This window comes from Mytilus trossulus, chromosome 9, assembly GCF_036588685.1.
Source record: "Mytilus trossulus isolate FHL-02 chromosome 9, PNRI_Mtr1.1.1.hap1, whole genome shotgun sequence".
NCBI classification, from domain to species: Eukaryota; Metazoa; Mollusca; class Bivalvia; order Mytilida; family Mytilidae; genus Mytilus; species Mytilus trossulus.
Genome location: NC_086381.1, coordinates 75737933 through 75757834, shown reverse-complemented (window position 1 = coordinate 75757834; position 19902 = coordinate 75737933). Strand labels below are relative to the sequence as shown.

General features: G+C 32.2%; 1 protein-coding gene across 1 annotated transcript in view; it reads right to left on the bottom strand.

Annotated features, from left to right (window-relative positions):
- LOC134684945 (uncharacterized) overlaps nucleotides 1-19902 on the bottom strand; it is a 267814-nt gene that overhangs the window by 227355 nt on the left and 20557 nt on the right. Inside the window, exon 8 of the mRNA XM_063544265.1 lies at nucleotides 17590-17679. Coding sequence (XP_063400335.1) covers nucleotides 17590-17679 — 90 coding nt within the window. The remainder of the gene's footprint in view (nucleotides 1-17589; nucleotides 17680-19902) is intronic.

Sequence of the window (19902 nt, the reverse complement as noted above, 5' to 3'; positions counted from 1 at the left end):
TGAAGGACGCCTCCGGGTGCGGGAATTTCTCGCTACATTGAAGACCTGTTGGTGACCTTCTGCTGTTGTTTGTTTATTTGGTCGGGTTGTTGTCTCTTTGACACATTCCCCATTTCCATTCTCAATTTTAATCAATTTACCATTCCTTTAAAGGGATTTACAAAAAATCTTAAATTTTCCTTTGATATTTTTTTCTTGATGTGGAATATTTCACAACAATTTATGAAGGTTTACAAATTGAGCATGTAAAACAATTAATTGCATAAAGAAGAATCCGGCTATCTGTCTATCAGAAAAGACTAGATAAATGAACGAAAACAAATGCTTTCAAAATTTTAGCTTTAGACATTAGTCATAGAAAAAGCTTCTTCGGTATTTTCATAAAATTCGATGAAGGTTCGACAAGTAGTAAATGTAATTAAAAATAACAAAATGTAAGCCCAAACTTCGACCACTAATTTGTTGCAGAAAGAAATACATTTTGTCCTTAAAATGCGGGAAAATTAAAGATATTATAATTGCATTATTATATTGCTCTGAATACTCTTTTGATCATACACAGTTTCTGTCAAACTTTCGTAAAATTTCACGGAGAGTCATTTAAAAGACTTTTTAATTCACATTTGGAACCTAAATGTTGACACCACTTCGTCTCGCTTTTCGGACATAAATCACAGACTCGACAAAAATACAAACAGCATATTGAATCTGAGCAGATAGTAAGTTAATTGATTTAAATATAAGAAAAGTACTCAGAATTTATAGTAAATTCAAACTTATACAAAAGATTAGAACAAAATATATTAAATGATCTACTTGATTAAATTAAGTCCCTTTTTATTCAAAAGTACAATCCATTGAAAAAAGAAGCACAATGCTGATGTGCTTTTGGCCAGTTTTTCTTATTCTATGTCGATCATTTGTTTTATTTTAAAAATCCAAGTGTACGCCCGGGCGCTTTGACGTAAACGTAGCTACGCGCATGCAAAAATGAACGAAAATCAAATATGTAATACAACAACAAACGACAACCACCGAATAACATGATCCTGACTTGGGACAGCTTGTTTGCAGTTCCTTTGTGTGACAAATGCAATAAAATTAAAACCGACCCGTCAGGTTCGTGCTGGCATAGACGTCTTTCGTCTGAGTGATATTTTTCCAGGCAATTAATAAGAACTATTACATTAGCGGATCCAGGGGGGGGGGGGGGGGGGCTGGGGTTTGAACCCTCCTCTTTTTTGCCGATCAATGTATTTGAATGGGAACATAAAGTTGGACCCCCCTTTTCTCCTGAGTTAGGAACCCCCCTTTTTAAAATTGGTAGATCCGCCCCTGTATAATAAGTCAGAGGAAATACTGTAGTGCTAGCGGAGTCATATTAAGTTTTGTTGACTATTTAAATCTACATGTACATAAGCACGTAAACAAAATACAGCTCTGCTTCCCAGTTTTGATAGTTGAATATGACATAACATTTGTCTTATAATTCAAACAAACGAGAGAGAAAAGAGTTCTAGTACTATTTCATAACCTTTTAGCCTTTATTATAAATTTAAATTAAATTCCAGCAACCTTTCACGTTGAAGTCCGTGAAAGTTAGTACATACGAAAAAAAAAAAATCAAACGAATTTTACATTCAAACAAACTCATAAATTGTGAGTGGTTTTCTATTATATAAACTTTTTCAAATGATAAAAGTTTTATTTTATTTTGTGTCGTCGATTAGTTTGTTTTCCTTCAGAAGCATATTAACAATTAAAGTTAAAACAAAAATAATATTTTATAACTAATATCTACGTTTGTGTATTTTGATGCGTTGTCTGTTTTCAAAGTTGGCGATTAATCTCCAAACTTTTATCACAAAATAATATTATATATTAAAGTGGCAAGTGCAATTTGAGGGATCAACGTACCGATGTGACCTCTGTTTCTAGCTTAAGAGGAAAGTCAAATCATATGAACTATCACTAGTTATAATGAGGTTTCCTGATGCACTTGCGCCAGTAAAAATCAAATACCTTGTTACTGTAGCCTACAGTACACAGATGTATTAGTATCGTATTTCACTTCATTGATAAAACACAATATTTTGTAGCTTAGACGATTTATAATTACACAGCAGATTATAATGTGTTTATAGCACACATATGGAAACAGATACGCATACGTCAATGTGATTGCATCAACAATTTGTCAAGGTACCAGTCTTGTATTACAACTCCAGCTTCATGTCAAAACATGGAGGGAAACAAAATAGTGCATTTTTTTCTGATTTTTTTTCTGAACTAAATTTTTTCTGTTTGATTATAGGTTTATGCTTAATTGAACATATATATAGACTTTAAAAAAAAATCTTGCACCTTTGGGGGATATCAATCCAGGAAAGTATTTTTCGATAGGATGCAGAGGCGGATTAAGGGGGGGGGGGCGGGGGGCAGGGGGCCCGGGTCCCCCTTTCTGGGGAAAAATTGGTAGCTTATATAGGGAATCACTGAAGCGTGACTGAAGCGGGCCCCTCTTAGGTCAGTCAGTGGGCCCCCACTTATGAAAATTTCTGGATCCGCCACTGGACTGGTCTCCTGTTAGAATGTTGTTGCTTTCTTTAAAAGCTTAAACAAAAAATGAATTTATTGAAAGCGCCTCCCGGGAAATATTAAATATTAATTAAGATTAATAATAATTATGAAAATACGAATCGAATCTCCCAAACAAAGGTACAATGTATGCCATGAACAAGACACTTTTCAAAATCTTATACTTTAAGCTAATCTAAGTCATTCCCTCACCATTTATACCGTTAGAGCATATATTTTCATCAGCAGGACTGTTAGTTACCAAAACAGTTGAGAATTAGCCTCATCCAAGGCACAGTTGTCAAGATACTACTTTTAGATCAGACAAATTAAATGCACCTTATGTCGACCCTCATCATCAGAAAATTATTAAAGTCATCAGTTAGTTCAAACATTATCCTTTTGTTGATTATTTTGAAAATGTGTTTTTTACGGTCCCTTATATAATACTGCATGTTGTTTGAATTATAATTTTTCTATAGATATCACTTAATTACTAGATTAGATAATTGTCAGTTTACATAATTAGTACATGTATTAAATAAGCTTTTAATTATGATTTATATGGTATATAATTCATTGGACTATTACCTAGTCCATTGTTATAATGTTGAGGGTTTTACGTTTATAAGTCCTTAAATTCTTTATTGAAAAGCACTTTACGCCCATATGAGACAATGGCTTAAAACATTATACATAATATACAGTTTACATAAATAAAACAATGAAAAAGACAACGACCCACAATACATAAAATGGATATAATTTTGTGTTTCCATTTTGTATTTTTTTTACCAAGCGAGTACTCTTCACCGAGGTGACATCCCTGCATGTTATTATATATTTTTTTTCATTGTACTTATAAGAAAATAATAAATAAATTCATTTGTCTCCCCTTTTCTTTTTTAAAGAGAATCAGTTTCAAAATATAGTTATCTCCCATCTTAAATTTAGCCTGTTAGTCAAAGGGAGACAACTTTAATTTTCCACAAAAATTACGGAATTTCATAATATTATGGAGTTCGCTAAGTTCCCCGACTGTTGTTATGATGTAGAAGTCTGTTAATGTGTTGATCGGTCAGTGTTATGATGTATAAGTATGTTAATGTGTTAATCTGTCAGTGTTATGATGTATAAGTCTGTTAATGTGTTGATCTGTCAGTGTTATGATGTACAAGTCTGTTAATGTGTTTATCTGTCAGTGTTATGATGTACAAGTCTGTTAATGTGTTGATCTGTCAGTGTAATGATGTATACATCTGTTAATGTGTTGATATGTCAGCGTGATGATGTAGAAGTCTGTTGATGTGTTGATCTGTCAGTGTTATGATGTATAATTCTGTTAATGTGTTGATCTGTCAGTGTTATGATGTAGAAGTCTGTTAATCTGTTGATCTGTCAGTGTGCTGATGTAGAAGTCTGTTAATGTGTTGATCTGTCAGTGTGATGATGTAAAAGTTTGTTGATATGTTGATCTGTCAGTGTGATGATGTAAAAGTCTGTTAATATGTTGATCTGTCAGTGTGATGATGTAGAAGTCTGTTAATGTGTTGATCTGTCAGTGTGATGATGTAGAAGTCTGTTAATCTGTTGATCTGTCAGTGTGATGATGTCGAAGTCTGTGAATGTGTTGATCTGTCAGTGTTATGATGTAGAGGTCTGTTAATGTGTTGATCTGTCAGTGTGATGATGTAGAAGTCTGTTAATCTGTTGATCTGTCAGTGTTATGATGTACAAGTCTGTTAATGTGTTGATCTGTCAGTGTAATGATGTATACATCTGTTAATGTGTTGATATGTCAGCGTGATGATGTAGAAGTCTGTTGATGTGTTGATCTGTCAGTGTTATGATGTAGAAGTCTGTTAATCTGTTGATCTGTCAGTGTGATGATGTAGAAGTCTGTTAATGTGTTGATCTGTCAGTGTGATGATGTAGAAGTCTGTTAATGTGTTGATCTGTCAGTGTGAGGATGTAGAAGTCTGTTAATGTCTTGATCTGTCAGTGATATGATGTAGAAGTTTGTGAATGTGTTGATCTGTCAGTGTGATGATGTAGAAGTCTGTTAATGTGTTGATCTGTCAGTGTGATGATATAGAAGTCTGTTAATGTGTTGATCTGTCAGTGTGATGATGTGGAAGTCTGTTAATAAGTTGATCTGTCAGTGTGGTGATGAAGAAGTCTGTTAATGTGGTGATCTGTCAGTGTTATGATGATTCAGTCTGTTACTGTGTTGATCTGTCAGTGTGGTGATGTAGAAGTCTGTTAATGTGGTGATCTGTCAGTGTGGTGATGTAGAAGTCTGTTAATGTGGTGATCTGTCAGTGATATGATGTTCCAGTCTTTTAATGTGTTAATCTGTCAGTGTTAAAATATGTCAATGTGTTGATATATGAATCTGTTAATGTGTTGAAATGTCAATTTGACGATATGTTTATGTGTTGATGAATCCATCTGTTAATGTGTTGATGTATGAGCCTGTTTATGTGGTGATCTGTCAGTGTGTTAACATTTCAATGTGTGGATGTATAAATCTGGTAATGTGTTGCCTTTTACAACTGATTTTTATTGTTCGTTCTTATGTTGTACCGTAACACAACTGTCCAAGGTTTGGGGAGGTTTGGGACCCCGCTTACATGTTTAACCCTGCCATATGCTGTATGTATGTGCCTGTCCAAAGTCAGGATCCTGTAATTCAGTGGTTGTCGTTTGTTGATGTGTTACATATTTGTTTTTCGTTCATTTTTTTGTACATAATTTAGGCTGTTAGTTTTCTCGTTTGAATTGAATTACATTTGTCACTTCAGGGCCTTTTATAGCTGACTATGCGGGATGGGCTTTGCTTATTGTTGAAGGTTGTACAGTGATCTATAGTTGTTAATTTCTGTGTCATTTGGTCTCTTATGAAGAGTTGTTTTATTGGCAATCATACCACATCTTGTTTTTTATATGATCTGTCAGTGTGTCAACATGGCAATGTATCAATGTATGAGTATGCTTTTGGGTAGATCTCTCAATGTGTCAATGTGTAAAAAGCTTAACAATTGTCAATGTATCAATATGTCAATTAGTTAATGTGTCAACTAGTCATTGTGTCGATATGTTTATGTGTCAATGTTTGAATTTGATACCTCAATTTTGATATGCTGATCTACCAATGTGTCAATTGATTAATGTTTCCATTTGTTAATAGGTCAACTGGTCAATGTGTCTATCCGTTTATGTGTCAATGTATTAATATGCCAAAAACTACTTATTCTGTAAAATCCAGTTGAGCCGATGGCTTGATTTGGTTGTCAACTGAACAGGTTGAGAATGTTACATAAATCGGGTGAGAATGAATTTAAGGTTATTGTGATCTGTAATCAACAGTTTGAGGAAAGAACCGGCCCCACCCTCAGATAAATATTCCACAGTTCCTAAATCGGATGAGAATGAGAGAAGTTTATGTTAAGGTTAATATGATCTGTAATCAATCAATCTTCATCAATAGCCTACTTTACTTTTCCTATTAATGTTTTTTTTTTAACATTATACAGGTTATATGCAGATATCAAGGTTTCCATATATTAGAAATAAGTAACTATCCATCATTCCAGCCAGTATATATAATAATTAACATAGACAATTGCCTTGTGTGATGAACCAGTAGGAATGCTAGTACCACCATTGTTAGCAGACACCAAGGTCTCCGTAATTAGAAACAAGTAATCATTATTTCAGCCAGTATCTGAATAAATAATATTAGATGATTACCTCCAACAACTGGTGCTGCAGCTTCCTGTGATTGGTTGTCAGGAGTCAATTCTGGGGATGTCTTTGACATGGCAGTCTAAAAAAGAAAAACATGTAATAAACTAGTAGAGTGACCTTTCATTGTTAATTTCTGGGAATTTGGTCTCTTGTGAAGAGTTGTCTCATTGCCAATCGATACCACATCTTATATCTATCCTAAAGTCCTATTTTTGCCACTGACAATAAAGGTTGTAAGAACAATTTCAAACTTGCCCATAATTTGCACATAATGTTTGGAAATGCACAAGATCAAGAAATACACACGTCAGACAAATTATTCTGACAACCAGTCTTTATGGAGAAAGAGGGAAAAAAAGACCACAGACATGGTTGTGTTACGGCGATTGGGATCATCAATCTGAATAACTAAAATAAGGGACAACAAATAAAATTTTACTTAAATTTTGTAATATTCTTTCTTTTTCAAATAATTTAGGTTTATGTTTATTTATTTATTTTGATTTCTTTCAGAAGCAGCTATTGCCAAGTTAAAAACAGTACTTAGTTTTATCAACCATAATCATAATGGAGAAAATACATAATTTCTTAAAGTATGTGTTACTATATTTGTTTTTATTTTTCCCATTGTTTAATTGCAAAAGAAAGGACAAATTCTGGTGTTAGGCTGTTTTCTGATTTTTGTGATACCATGTTTATTTCTTTAAAGGTGTCAGATCACTAATTCGAAATCCCTGTCAGAGCCTGTCTATTCCAACAATGTTTTCAACATTTACAGCTTTATAATATTTTTAACTTCATAGAAAGCAGGTGTTACTCTTAGTATACTGAATCGTACATGTATAATCTTTCTACCTGCCATTTATAATTCATGTTTAATGTCTTGTAGTAAAATACCAATGACCGAAGGTAACTACTAAACATAGCCCCTGGTTTTTCTGGAAATCTTAAATAAATATAGTATGGAGCGCATTAATCCTCAATTTTTAATGCAAACTCATTGGCAAGTAAATTATGTCTAAAAATGGTGTAAATATATTTCTCTTTCACAAAAAAATTTCATTTCTGCAAATTTGTTGGTTTAGTTTTTTAAGTAAACAATGACATCAAAAGCACTATATTTTTTTTAGGGAAGGACTACTTTAGTATATAACTTTACATTCTAAATTGGAGTGAATGAATTGGTGGTCTGACATCTTTACCACATGTTTCATCGCCACAGTAATTGTTTTTCCTTCTAAGCCATATCACACGTGAGTAAAATTTACTGCAAACAGCCTATTTAATGATGATGTGATTTATTTGTTTTTGTATGCAATTTAAAAAATATGTGCAGGAGAGTTTACGTTACTGAGTTTACTCATTTCATTTAGGTTTTATCTATGTAGGTGGCTTTGTCTACCCGCTACATATTGAAAGCTTTAAAATCTATACACAGGTTGACAGCATACTAAACATTTTGTTAAGATGTGCTTTTTATTTTAGTATATGATTATTACATATTTGCATAAACATGTAAATCAACTTTTCCGCACAGAGATACACATTATGTATACATAAAAGGAGATGATGTGATGTATATATATATCAGATAGCCAGCTGATGACACAAACTAGAGGCTCTAAAGAGCCTGTGTCGCTCACCTTGGTCTATGTGAATATTAAACAAAGGAAGCAGATTGAAAATTGACTACAAAGGTCAATAACTCCTACAGGGGTCAATTGACCATTTCGTTCATGTTGACTTATTTGTAGATCTTACTTTGCTGAACATTATTGCTGTTTACAGTTTACCTATATCTATAATAATATTCAATATAATAACCAAAAACAGCAAAATTTCCTTAAAATTACCAATTCAGGGGCAGCAACCCAAAAACAGGTTGTCCAATTCATCTGAAAATTTCAGGGCAGATAGATCTTGACCTGATTAACAATTTTACTTCATGTCAGATTTTCTCTAAATTATTTGGTTTTTGAGTTATAAGCCAAAAACTGCATTTTACCCCTATGTTCTATTTTTAGCCGTGGCGGCCATCTTGGTTTGATGGCCAGGTCACCGGACGCATTTTTTAAACAAGAAACCCCAAAGATGATTGTGGCCAAGTTTGGATCAATTTGGCACAGCAGTTTCAGAGAAGAAGATTTTAGTAAAAGATATATAAAATTTACGAAAAATGGTTAAAAATTCACTTTAAAGGGCAATAACTCCTAAAGAGGTCAACTGACCATTTTGGTCATGTTGACTTATTTGTAAATCTGACCTTGCTGAACATTATTGCTGTTTACAGTTTACCTATATCTATAATAATATTCAATATAATAACCAAAAACAGCAAAATTTCCTTAAAATTACCAATTCAGGGGCAGCAACCCAAATACAGGTTGTCCAATTCATCTGAAAATTTCAGGGCAGATAGATCTTCACCTAATTAACAATTTTTCCCAATGTCAGATTTGCTCTAAACGCTTTGGTTTTTGAGTTATAAGCCAAAAACTGCATTTTACCCCTATGTTCTATTTATAGCCATGGCGGTCATCTTGGTTAGTTGGCGGGGTCACCGGACACAATTTTTAAACTAGATATCCCAATGATGATTGTGGCCAAGTTTCAAATAATTTGGCCCAGCAGTTTCAGAGGAGAAGATTTTTTCTAAAAGATTACTAAGATTTACGAAAAATGGTTAAAAATTGACTATAAAGGGCAATAACTCCTAAAGTGGTCAACTGATCATTTTGGTCATGTTGACTTATTTGTAGATCTTACTTTGCTGAACATTATTGCTTTTTACAGTTTATCTCTATCTGAAATAATATTCAAGATAATAACCAAAAACAACAAAATTTCCTTAAAATTACCAATTCAGGGGCAGCAACCTAACAACGGAATGTCAGATTCATCTGAAATTTCAGGGCAGATAGATCTCAACCTGATTAACAATATTACCTCATGTCAGATTTGCCCTAAATGCTTTGGTTTTTGAGTTATAAGCCAAAAACTGCATTTTACCCCTATGTTCTACTTATAGCCATGGCGGCCATCTTGGTTAGTTGGCGGGGTCACCGGACACAATTTTTAAACTAGATACCCCAATGATGATTGTGGCCAAGTTTGGTTAAATTTGGCCTAGTAGTTTCAGAGGAGAAGATTTTTGTAAAAGTTAACGCAGGACGACGACGGACGCCGGACGCCAAGTGATGAGAAAAGCTCACTTGGCCCTTTGGGCCAGGTGAGCTAAAAATAAGAGACATCCAACAGATGAGACACTGATTTCAAACATTTGTCTTTCGCATATGCCAACATCTATATTAGGCAACAAGCTTGGAATTGTCAACTTACCGGGTACATTGTTAACTGACAACAAATACTACAATGACATTGAATACAACAGGCAACCGTTTTATTGTAACTTCAATGTACCAAGTCTGTTGTGTCTCTAACAATCTGTCAACATATTTGTAAATATCTCTTATTATAGAGAGGCCAGTTTAACGTAGTTACGTCCGCCATTTTGTTTTCCGTTCGCGATATTTTTCAAAATATACAGATTTGAAACGGGTTGTTTTGTCGTTTTCTTGCCATAATGAAGAATAAAAAGTTAACCTAAATATTTTAAAAAGATTAAGTTTATTAAAAAGAATAACTTTATATAATAATTTAAAATGAAATCGAACGTAATATTTGATCAATCGCGGCGTATATCCAACGAAAGCGTTGCCGGCGGCACGGTTTTTTCCAGAGGAGTACCCACTTCAAACAGAAATAGAAATATGTTCCTGACGTCAGAAATTTATAAAATTACTATCCAATGAAAAAGGAGATTCCCATTTCTTTCACATGCGCAGTGAAGATTTATTTCCGCTTCCTGCGTCCTTGACTTTCACGTTTGAAAACTTCGAAGATTGTAAACAACCAGATAAGTAATTCGAACCGAAATTTCACGTCCTTTATCGTTTACCTTGACATTTTTTCTTTCTAAACACCCCAATTTGATAGCAATCAATAATCAGGGACATATTTCTTTTTTAAGATTAAACGATTAAACCAAAACGCAAGTGGAAAATCATGAACGTCGATCAGAAAGCTGCTTCGAGTGACTGTAACGTCAGTACACAGAACGGTAAGTTCAGCAAATCATATATATATATTTTTTTGGTTAAATATTTGAACTTACTTTGTTATATAATTATTTCTTCTATCTTTTTGTTATAAAGCGAACAAAAGTCATTGGACATTACGTTTGTCCAGTAAGGCAGTATAACTTGAACAGTTGAAAAAAAGTGTCCCCTTTTTTAAAAATTATAATGATATTTTAGAAGAAAAATACCATACATGATTTGATATCCAAGCCTTTTCTACAGTTCTTTCAATTTAGTTAGCTTTTATGAAACATTTGTGTTGTTTATTTAATTATATGATTCTTCAGGCTTCACAGTAAGTGACATGAAACAAGTTTTGTTTCTTTATTTAAAAAATGAAAACCTGTATAGAAATTTTTAATGACATGACATTAATATTAAAGGAGCGTAATCGTGACAAATAAGGCTATTGCATGTCACATTTCTAGTTTGAATTGTTTTACACTGGTCATTCTGGTTTTATAAATATTGTGACTTGGATGGAGAATTGTTTCATTGCCATGTACAATGTACAAAAAAATGTCCATGTATACCACATCTTCCTATATTTTCTAAGTTCTGTTTCAGGGAATTAGAATTTTATTCACTAACCCAAATCTGTTTTCTATTCATGGTCAGATCATAAGTTTTTATACAAATTCACAATTGATTTTTTTCTGTGTTTCAGGACTGGGAATGTTTCAAGAATATTTGTCAGAGTCCAACATATCTGGAGAACTATTGCAGGGTTTACTCACTGATGAGACATATGCCGGTTAGTAAAATACTTAATTATATACTGATTAAAAATAATAAGTCCTGCAAATTTAAAAAAAATGTTTTAACATTTAAACTTATCAGTTGAATAAGAATTTGTTTATTACTAACACTTTAAGTACTTGTAAAGAATAAAAGTGAAAATGAATTGAAATTAATTAAAGTTAAAATAACATCCATATTACTGAAAAATGATATGTTATTAGAGCTATTTCTTTGTGGTTCCTTTTGTTTTCTTTTTCAGTACAAAACACTCTTCCATATGCTGGTCATAGGATTTTAGATGTGCCAAAGATGATTTTATTGCTGGACGATATGTGCTGGTCACAGATAAATCAAAACCTTTATCTCGTAATAATATGGTAAATATATGACATTCCCTTTTTTAAATGAAATGCTAGTAATTTCACAAAAAAGGGAGCGTCAGATTTTGTTATGTACATTATTTATAATTTTTAGGATCTTTTTTTAATTTTAGATGATTGGGCCATTACCAAATTTCAAGAACCAGTTTGGAGGCAATATTTTTTTTGGGATATGGTATTGAAGACGATTGAAGAATCACCGTCATTAACATTTAAAGAAAATTTGCCTATTGTTCTAAGTAATTTAGGGTTTAACAATGTAAACATTTCTCCATTTGTAAGGAAAATTAGAAACAGGGTTACGGTTATTGTAAAAAAAAATAATAAGTTACTGGGAAAAGATTTCGCACTTAATCTGAATAGTGAACTTAATAATTTAGGTCCATTTTGTAATGAGGTAGGAATAACACTGAAATGGTTAGAAAATCCCTGTGAAATTACAATTACAACTGAAATTAAGAAAGGGCTTATTTTAGAGTTTAGAAAGGCAAAGATCAGATTTGGTTTTTCTGTAAAACAATGTTCACAATGGGTTTTTTATTTGTGTAGTTTAGATGTGGCCCCAAATATGGGTGCATTACAAAATCAATGGGAGTCTATGTATAAGAGACAACTTTCACAACATAAATTGGGTAATGAAAGGAAAACACTATATCTAAACACCCTGTATTTGGCACCTGAAAGAAAATCTGTTATAAATAATGCAAACCAAACAATTTTAACCAAAAATGTTTGTAATGAAAATAAAAATGAGAATAAAGTACAAAAAAAAGTCAAAGACCTGAGAATAAAACTTGGTAAATCAAGATCAGAGAGATATCAATGTAATATAAATATTTACAAACTTAAACAGGAGAATTTAAGATTAAAGAAAAAACATCATGTATGTGAAAATAAGTTATCTGAGTTGTCTGTACGTAACGTAAACAAACGCATAAAGCGTAAACAAAAGAAAATTGTTGACCTTCAAAAGGAAAATATTAAAATGAAAAAAGAAATCTTGTTTACAAAATTGAGAGCTAATGAAATCAGGAAAAAATACAAAGTTCAATCTGCTTTAATGAGATACTACAAATCTTTGAAAGATAAAAATGTACAAAATACAAATAATTTGAATGAGACTATTAATTTAAAGCAAACAATTAAGAATAGTAAGGAAAGGATTGAATTTTTAGAAAATGAGAATATGAATTTACAGGAGGAAATAACAGAATTTAAAATGTCTTTTGAGTTGAACCAAATTGTTCAGACTTTCCATAATGGAAAATATAATGATACAGTTAGAGAGGTTTATGCTGCATTATTAAGTTTAAATGTAGGTGTTAACAATGTAGAAAAGGTGGTTAGAACGGTCTTAGAAAAGTTAGGGGGGTTGAAAGTAGAAAGGTTGCCGAAACGCACTTTTTCTGAAATTATGCTTGTGGAGGCCAAAGCTCTTGCTCAGATGCAAGCAGCTGAGGCAATGCTAACCAGTGACTGTAATACTTTGCATACTGACGGTACCAAAAGAGGGGGTCATGAATTTGGTGGTGTCCAGGTTGGAACCTCTTTTGGTCAGTTCAGTTTAGGAATTAATGAAATGGTTCGTGGAGATGCAGAAAGTTTCAAGTTATTGATAGATTCTGTATTAACAGACATGTCGAAAATTCTTGTAAAAAATTCAGATGTTAATTTATGTAAAGAGAGTAGGTCCAAACTTATTTTATCAATTAAAAACATGATGACTGATCGCCATATTGTTAACCAGTCATTAAAATCATTATTAGAAAAAATGAAAATAGAATGTTTACCAACTGATGATGATACTGATATGGATTTAATTAAAAAGATGTCAGCTATAAATGGATTCAAATGTAATTTACATGTACTTGTTAATTTTGCTACTCAGGCTGAGTCTGGTTTGAAATTATGGGAACAAAATATTTTAGAATCTGTTGATTGTAGTAGTTTTTTCAGTCCCAGTTCTTGTGATTTTATCAGAGCTTCTACAAAGCTGTGTGTGCCTGGTGCAGATGAAAAATCTGGTTATGGTTTACTTTTTAAAACATTTTTAAACCAGTTGGAACCTCCTGTTGATTTGCAACTTACCACTTTTCATGGGCATAGAATTAATTTACTGTTTTCAATGGGTGCAAGTGTTTTTCACCATAGAAATCATATTAAATTATTTATTGAGAATTATTTTAATAAAGAGGACCGAAATAGATTACTTTGTGCTGTTTATAACTATGTAAACAATCCTGTATATTTAGCAGGTTGTAGAGCTTTAGGTATTGTAGATAAGCTTCTTACTGGTCCTTTATGGAGAATTATTGAAAATGTTGATCATATTTTAGATTTAAATGACATTTGGTTGGTTTTCAAAAATTCTATTGAACTCCTTTCAAAGGATGCTTCAGAACTTATTGAAGGGAAAGTTTTTTATCCAGAATTTACCAAAAAAGATGAAGTTTTTAATAGTTTATTTATTAATAATGATCTTGATGAAGAATTAAACCTCTTAACCATTGAGGCTCTTCAAATTATTTTAATAAATTTTTTGATTATAATAGAAAGACAGCTTTCTGACTGTTTACCTGGTGGTATTTTTAATGAAAACACTGAAGGTGTAAATAAAGATTTGCGTGTTGAATCAACAACTGTTGCAACAACAAATATTGTTTCTGAGAGAGATTTTGCTAATCTCGATCGCTTGAGACGTGAAAAGCCCAATGCTAATACCATCGCATTAGAGGGAATAATTTTATTTACAAACAATAAAACATTAAGATGGTTAGACGAGATGAATGTAGATAAAAAAGCAGAGGTTTTTAAAATAGCAAGGGAGAAAACTCCAGAAATAATAAAACAGTTTAGGAAAAGAAAAGAGGAAATTAAAAAAAATCATATGCTTTTATTAAAACAAAGGAAAGAGGAAAAAGAAAGAAAAGCTTTGAAAAAACAGGAGGAAGTGAAAGACTTGACAATAGAAATTCAAAAATATGGAGGGTTGTGGTTAAATTTTAAAGATTTAAATCTAAACTTAAAAAAAAGTGAAGATAAATTAGAAGCTGTTAAAACACAAATTAAATTTCATAAAAAGGTTTTAAAAACAAACACTGAAGATAAAACATTGCTTCAGTTTTCTGCAAATAGTATACAGTTTAATTTTGAAGAACTATTATCACATTTAAAGGTTTTAATAAATATTTCAAGTAATTCAAAAGAGATGGGGAATGAAGAAGATTTTTCAAATGATAATGAAAATTTTATTATAAAATCTGCAAGTGATAGGTTAATTTTCATGGAAAAACAAAGGGAGATCATTTTACAAAAAATCTGTCTTATAAAAAATAAGAAAAGGAAAGATGTTGTTATTATATCTCAAGAACCTGTTGCTAAAAAGGCACGAGGAAAGAGTTCAGTTAAAAATTCTGTTTTATCATTTAATAATACTCCTATTGATAATGTTATTGATTCCAGCAGTGACTATGTTCTACCAAATTTAAATTTTCAGTGTGGACAATATGTTGCAGTGGCTTATGCAGATACATGGTATCCTGGACAAATTTTATGTATTGATGATAATTTTTTAGATATTAAGTTTTTACATCATTCTAAAAAAACAAAAAATCTTTTCAAGTGGCCTGAAATTGATGATAGACAAAAGGTTGAAAACATTTTTGTTTTTTTCTTAGATGTTGATGTACTACCAAAAGATGTTAGTGGAAGGTCTTGGTATGTTACCAATTTTGAAGAAGTTTCAGAGGAGTACAAAAAATATGCAGAAACATACTTCAGTTGAAATCCAACTATTAATACTTTATTGTTTTATTTTTTGTAGGTCATTCAATTCTTTATTTAAATGTTGTATTGACTATATATATTGGAACTAGCTTAGTTTGGAATATAATTTTCTAACATTTAAGCATATTAATTTGGCATGTAAAAAATTATGGTGATGGAAATTAGTGATTCATCTCAGAACTGACCACAACCTAGACAACATTTTAAAGTAATTGTATGGACTTTAAATGTATGGACTTTATTCTTATTCATTAAATGATTGAGTAAATTTTGTTTTAGGCACCTAAAAATTTGTGTTTGTTTCAGGCACCAAAATTTTTCTAAATAATGTTTCAGGAACTTAATAATTGAACTTTCTTTAGATTCAAGGGTTGTTCAGTTGAGAAATGGTTCACTCCATTGTTGCTTATGTTTATAAGAGCCTTAAAAGAGGTGATTGGAAAAACTATTAAACTGCATGTTTATAAAGTTTGTTCATTACGTTTGTTTATTAAGTTGACATTTATGTATGTCTTAGATGCAGAGTTCTTTAACTGTTAATCAAACTGCATCTTCTGAATTTCTTGATAATAAAAAATCTTAATCAAGTATTATGAATTTGTTTTGATTAAAGCCATCTCTTTTTGAGAATTGAATATAAACAGATGAATATTCCTGAAAAATCATTTATTAGTATATGCAAGGACAAAGCCCTTGAAAATCTCAGACTGTTTTGGTTCAGCATACAGGATATTAAATGGAAGAATAAAGAATTGAAAATTGGTATTTGCTATATCTTTGGTTACGTTTAGTTTAAATAAGTGCAGGATTCTGGTTATTCATACAGCAGGTCCAAGGTGCAGTTTAAAAAATGGTATTTGCTTTATCTTTAGTTTGGATATAGAATTAAGTATGCCTTTTAGAAAGGCAATTCAGAATATCTATTAGGATAGTAAAATTGAGAATGGAAATGGGGAATGTGTCAAGAGACAACAACCAGACCATAGAAAAAAACAACAGCAGGTCCCCAACAGGTCTTCAATGTAGTGAGAAATTCCCGCACCCGGGGGCAACCTTCAGCTGGCCCCTAAACAAATATATACTAGTTCAGTGATGATGAACGCCATACTAATTTCCAAATTGTACACAAGAAACTAAAATTGAAATAATACAAGACAAATAAAGGCCAGAGGGTCCTGACTTTAGACAGGCGCAAAAATGGACTGTTACCTTGTAAATCGGCATCAACAAATTTTGAAGATTACTCAGTTTTTATGCAACATATATTTTATAAGCTCCTTATTGATACCAGAAATGAAATATGTATTACCAGCATTGACAAGATGGATTAAAGACCATCAATTTGGTACCATAATTTTCAAAATCGTTCAAGAAATGAGCGAGTAATGAAGGAAAACATGTTTTTTCCAGGGGAAAATTGACAAAATGTCGGCCATCTTGATTCAAAATGGCCGCCATTATCCCTATCAAACATCTTTATTTATCATCATAATGGCTCTTGACTTTTCACAATGTTGAGTTTCAAATTTTATCCCAATACATTGTACAGTTTTGGAGATATGATCATTTTTGTCTGTTTTCCATTCAATAAAAGCTGCTTTCTGTCTTAGTTTATCGGTGCCATTTAAATTTTTCATAAAAAATTATAGCGACTGCATGTTCCGAGTCAATGAACTCTTTGTTTTTTCCATTTTATTATACAAAGATTTCATAATTCACCAAAACAGGCAAGGTTTTACAGTTAGTATAGTGTAAACCAATACATTCATTTGTAATTTCACAGAAAAATATGGCTCAACTTGGCTGTTCGGGCATTTTGTGCAATGTCAGAAGGTTAGAATCTAGGCTGTTGGACGCTGAAAAAAATCTACTAAAAACATATGTAAATGAGTATAAATGAATTTCTGTTAAGATTGGAGTGGATTCTGGAAGAAAATGGCATTTACAGGCAAAGAACTAACTACTTGCCACAAAATATACCTATCAAAATTGAATTCTACTTGATTTTAATGGCGGCCATCTTGGAGAAAAAAGGGGGGCTGAAAATCAACTTTGAATCGATCATAACTTTGTAACCGTACATCGGATTTTTAAAAACAAGAGCTCAAAATGCTCGTCTTGACAAGATCTTTACAAATAGGTCAAATATACACTAAAATTTCTTGAAATGATATAGGCCTGGCCTCTCTACTTATTAATTAAGACAGAATATTTACCTTTAGGAAGTCCATCACTTCTTTCTTCTTCCTTTTTATCTCTTCAGAATCAAAGCGTCCTATTGTTACCATATCATAAGGAGTCTCACCCTGAAATACAATCAAAAACTCTTTTATCAATCATACAAATATACATCTTCTTTAAATAATAGGCAATTGTTGTACTAATTTTACCTATACAATACTTGACATAAATCCAGTCAACCTAAACCAACAACAAATATGAAGTGACATAATAAAGAGATACATGAACAATATTTGAGATTTTACTGTTTAAGAGCATGAATAATCTAGACATCATTGAGATGGGAGCCATCTCTGTGGGCCCCGCTGAAATAATGTATGGTAAAAAAATTGTATCTTTACCATAGGACATGGAGTTGTCAACTGAAACCAAAGTTTTTAACCTTGACTTTTGACACACCCTCTGGTGTTGGTTAATATACATGTCAAGTATAAACTTTGAAATCATAACCGTTCTCAAGATATAGAGTGGACATGATCTTTACCATAGGACATGAGGTTGTCAACTGAAACTCAAGTTTTTGACCTTGAACTTTGACCTAGGAATTTGTACATACATTATGACACACCCTCTGGTGTTGGTTAATAAACATGTCAAGTATAAACTTTAAAAAGATAACGGTTCATAGATATAGAGTAGACACAATTTGTTACGGACGGACGAACGGAAAGACAGACGGACAGACGAACGGACAGACTGATCACTATAGGGCGTCCACCAATTCTTATTATATGTGTAGAATTAATGTATTCCTGTATATTTACATTTTCTTTTTCTGTTTTCCTATATTGTACTCGTTATTAGATTTTGAAAATATCGTAAACGGAACAGAAATTATTCATTGTTATTATATAATTTAAATCGATGCATCTTATATTTTCGGTAAAAAAAAACATTTACAATTATACCGACATTTAAAAGAGTCTGTAATTAAAAACATGTTTTTGTTAAATAATATAAAATGCACCGCTGGGCGCAGTTTTATACGACCGCAGAGGTCCAACCCTGAACAATTGGGGCAAGTATGGACACAAAATTCAAGCTTGATACAGCACTGAATTTGGATTGTGATTTAATATTTGACACAGCATAGGTTTCTGACACAGAATGAATGTGGTCTAAGAACTTGAAAAAAATTAATTTACATATTAAAACCATATCATTATTATTTGCTTTTAATATATAAATCAGAAATAACCAATTAAAAATGGAAAATTTTAAAGAAAAAAATTGAAGAAAAAAATCCCCACTCAAATTCTTTTAACCCCCTTATGATTCATCACCCCCAAACTCAATCCCAACCTTCCCTTTGAGGTATGGTACCTTGCAGTACAATTTCAGAGCGATCCATACACTTGAACACAAGTTATTTTCTGGAAACTAGAAAAATGCTTGTTTTTTGGCCCCTTTTTGGCCCCAAATTCCTTAACATTTAGAGCAATTACCTCCAAACTCAAACCCAGCTTTCCCTTTGTGATATGGAACCTTGCAGTACAATTTCAAAAAGATTCATGCGCTTACACACAAGTTATTGTCGTGAAACAAGAACTAGAGGCTCTCAAGAGCCTGTGTCAATCACCTGTTACTGTATTTATTGATGTCGGCCATCTTGGGTGGTAGGCGGGGTCATTAGACACTTTTTTAAATAGATACCCTAATTATGATTGTGGCCAAGTTTGATTAAATTTGGCCCATAGTTTTAGAAAAGAAGATTTTTGTTCAAGTTACAAAAATGACGAAAAGTTGTTCAATATTGATTATAAAGGGCAATAACTCCTTATGGGGTCCTCTAACAATTTTGATAATGCTAACTTATTTGTAGATCTTACTTTGCTGAACATTATTGCTGTTTACAGTTTATCTCTATCTATAACAGTATTCAAGATAATAACCAAAAACTGCAAAATTTCCTTAAAATTACCAATTTTAGGGCAGCAACCCAACAACAGGTTGTCGGATTCATCTGAAAATTTGTGAGGGGATAGATCTTATTCTGATGGACATTTAACATGTTTAAATCTTGAAAGATTTGCCCTAAATGTCTTAGTTTCAAAGATATAAAGCAAAAACTGCATTTCACAACTATGTTCTAATTTCAGCCATGTCGGCCATTTTGTTTGGTAAGCAGGGTCATCGGACAGATTGTTTAAACTATATACCACAATGATAATTGTGGCCAAGTTTGGTTAAATTTGGCCAAGTAGTTTCAGAGAAGAAGATTTTTGTACAAGTTACAAAAAATTACGAAAAGTTGTTAAAAATTGGCTATAAAGGGCAATAACTCCTTA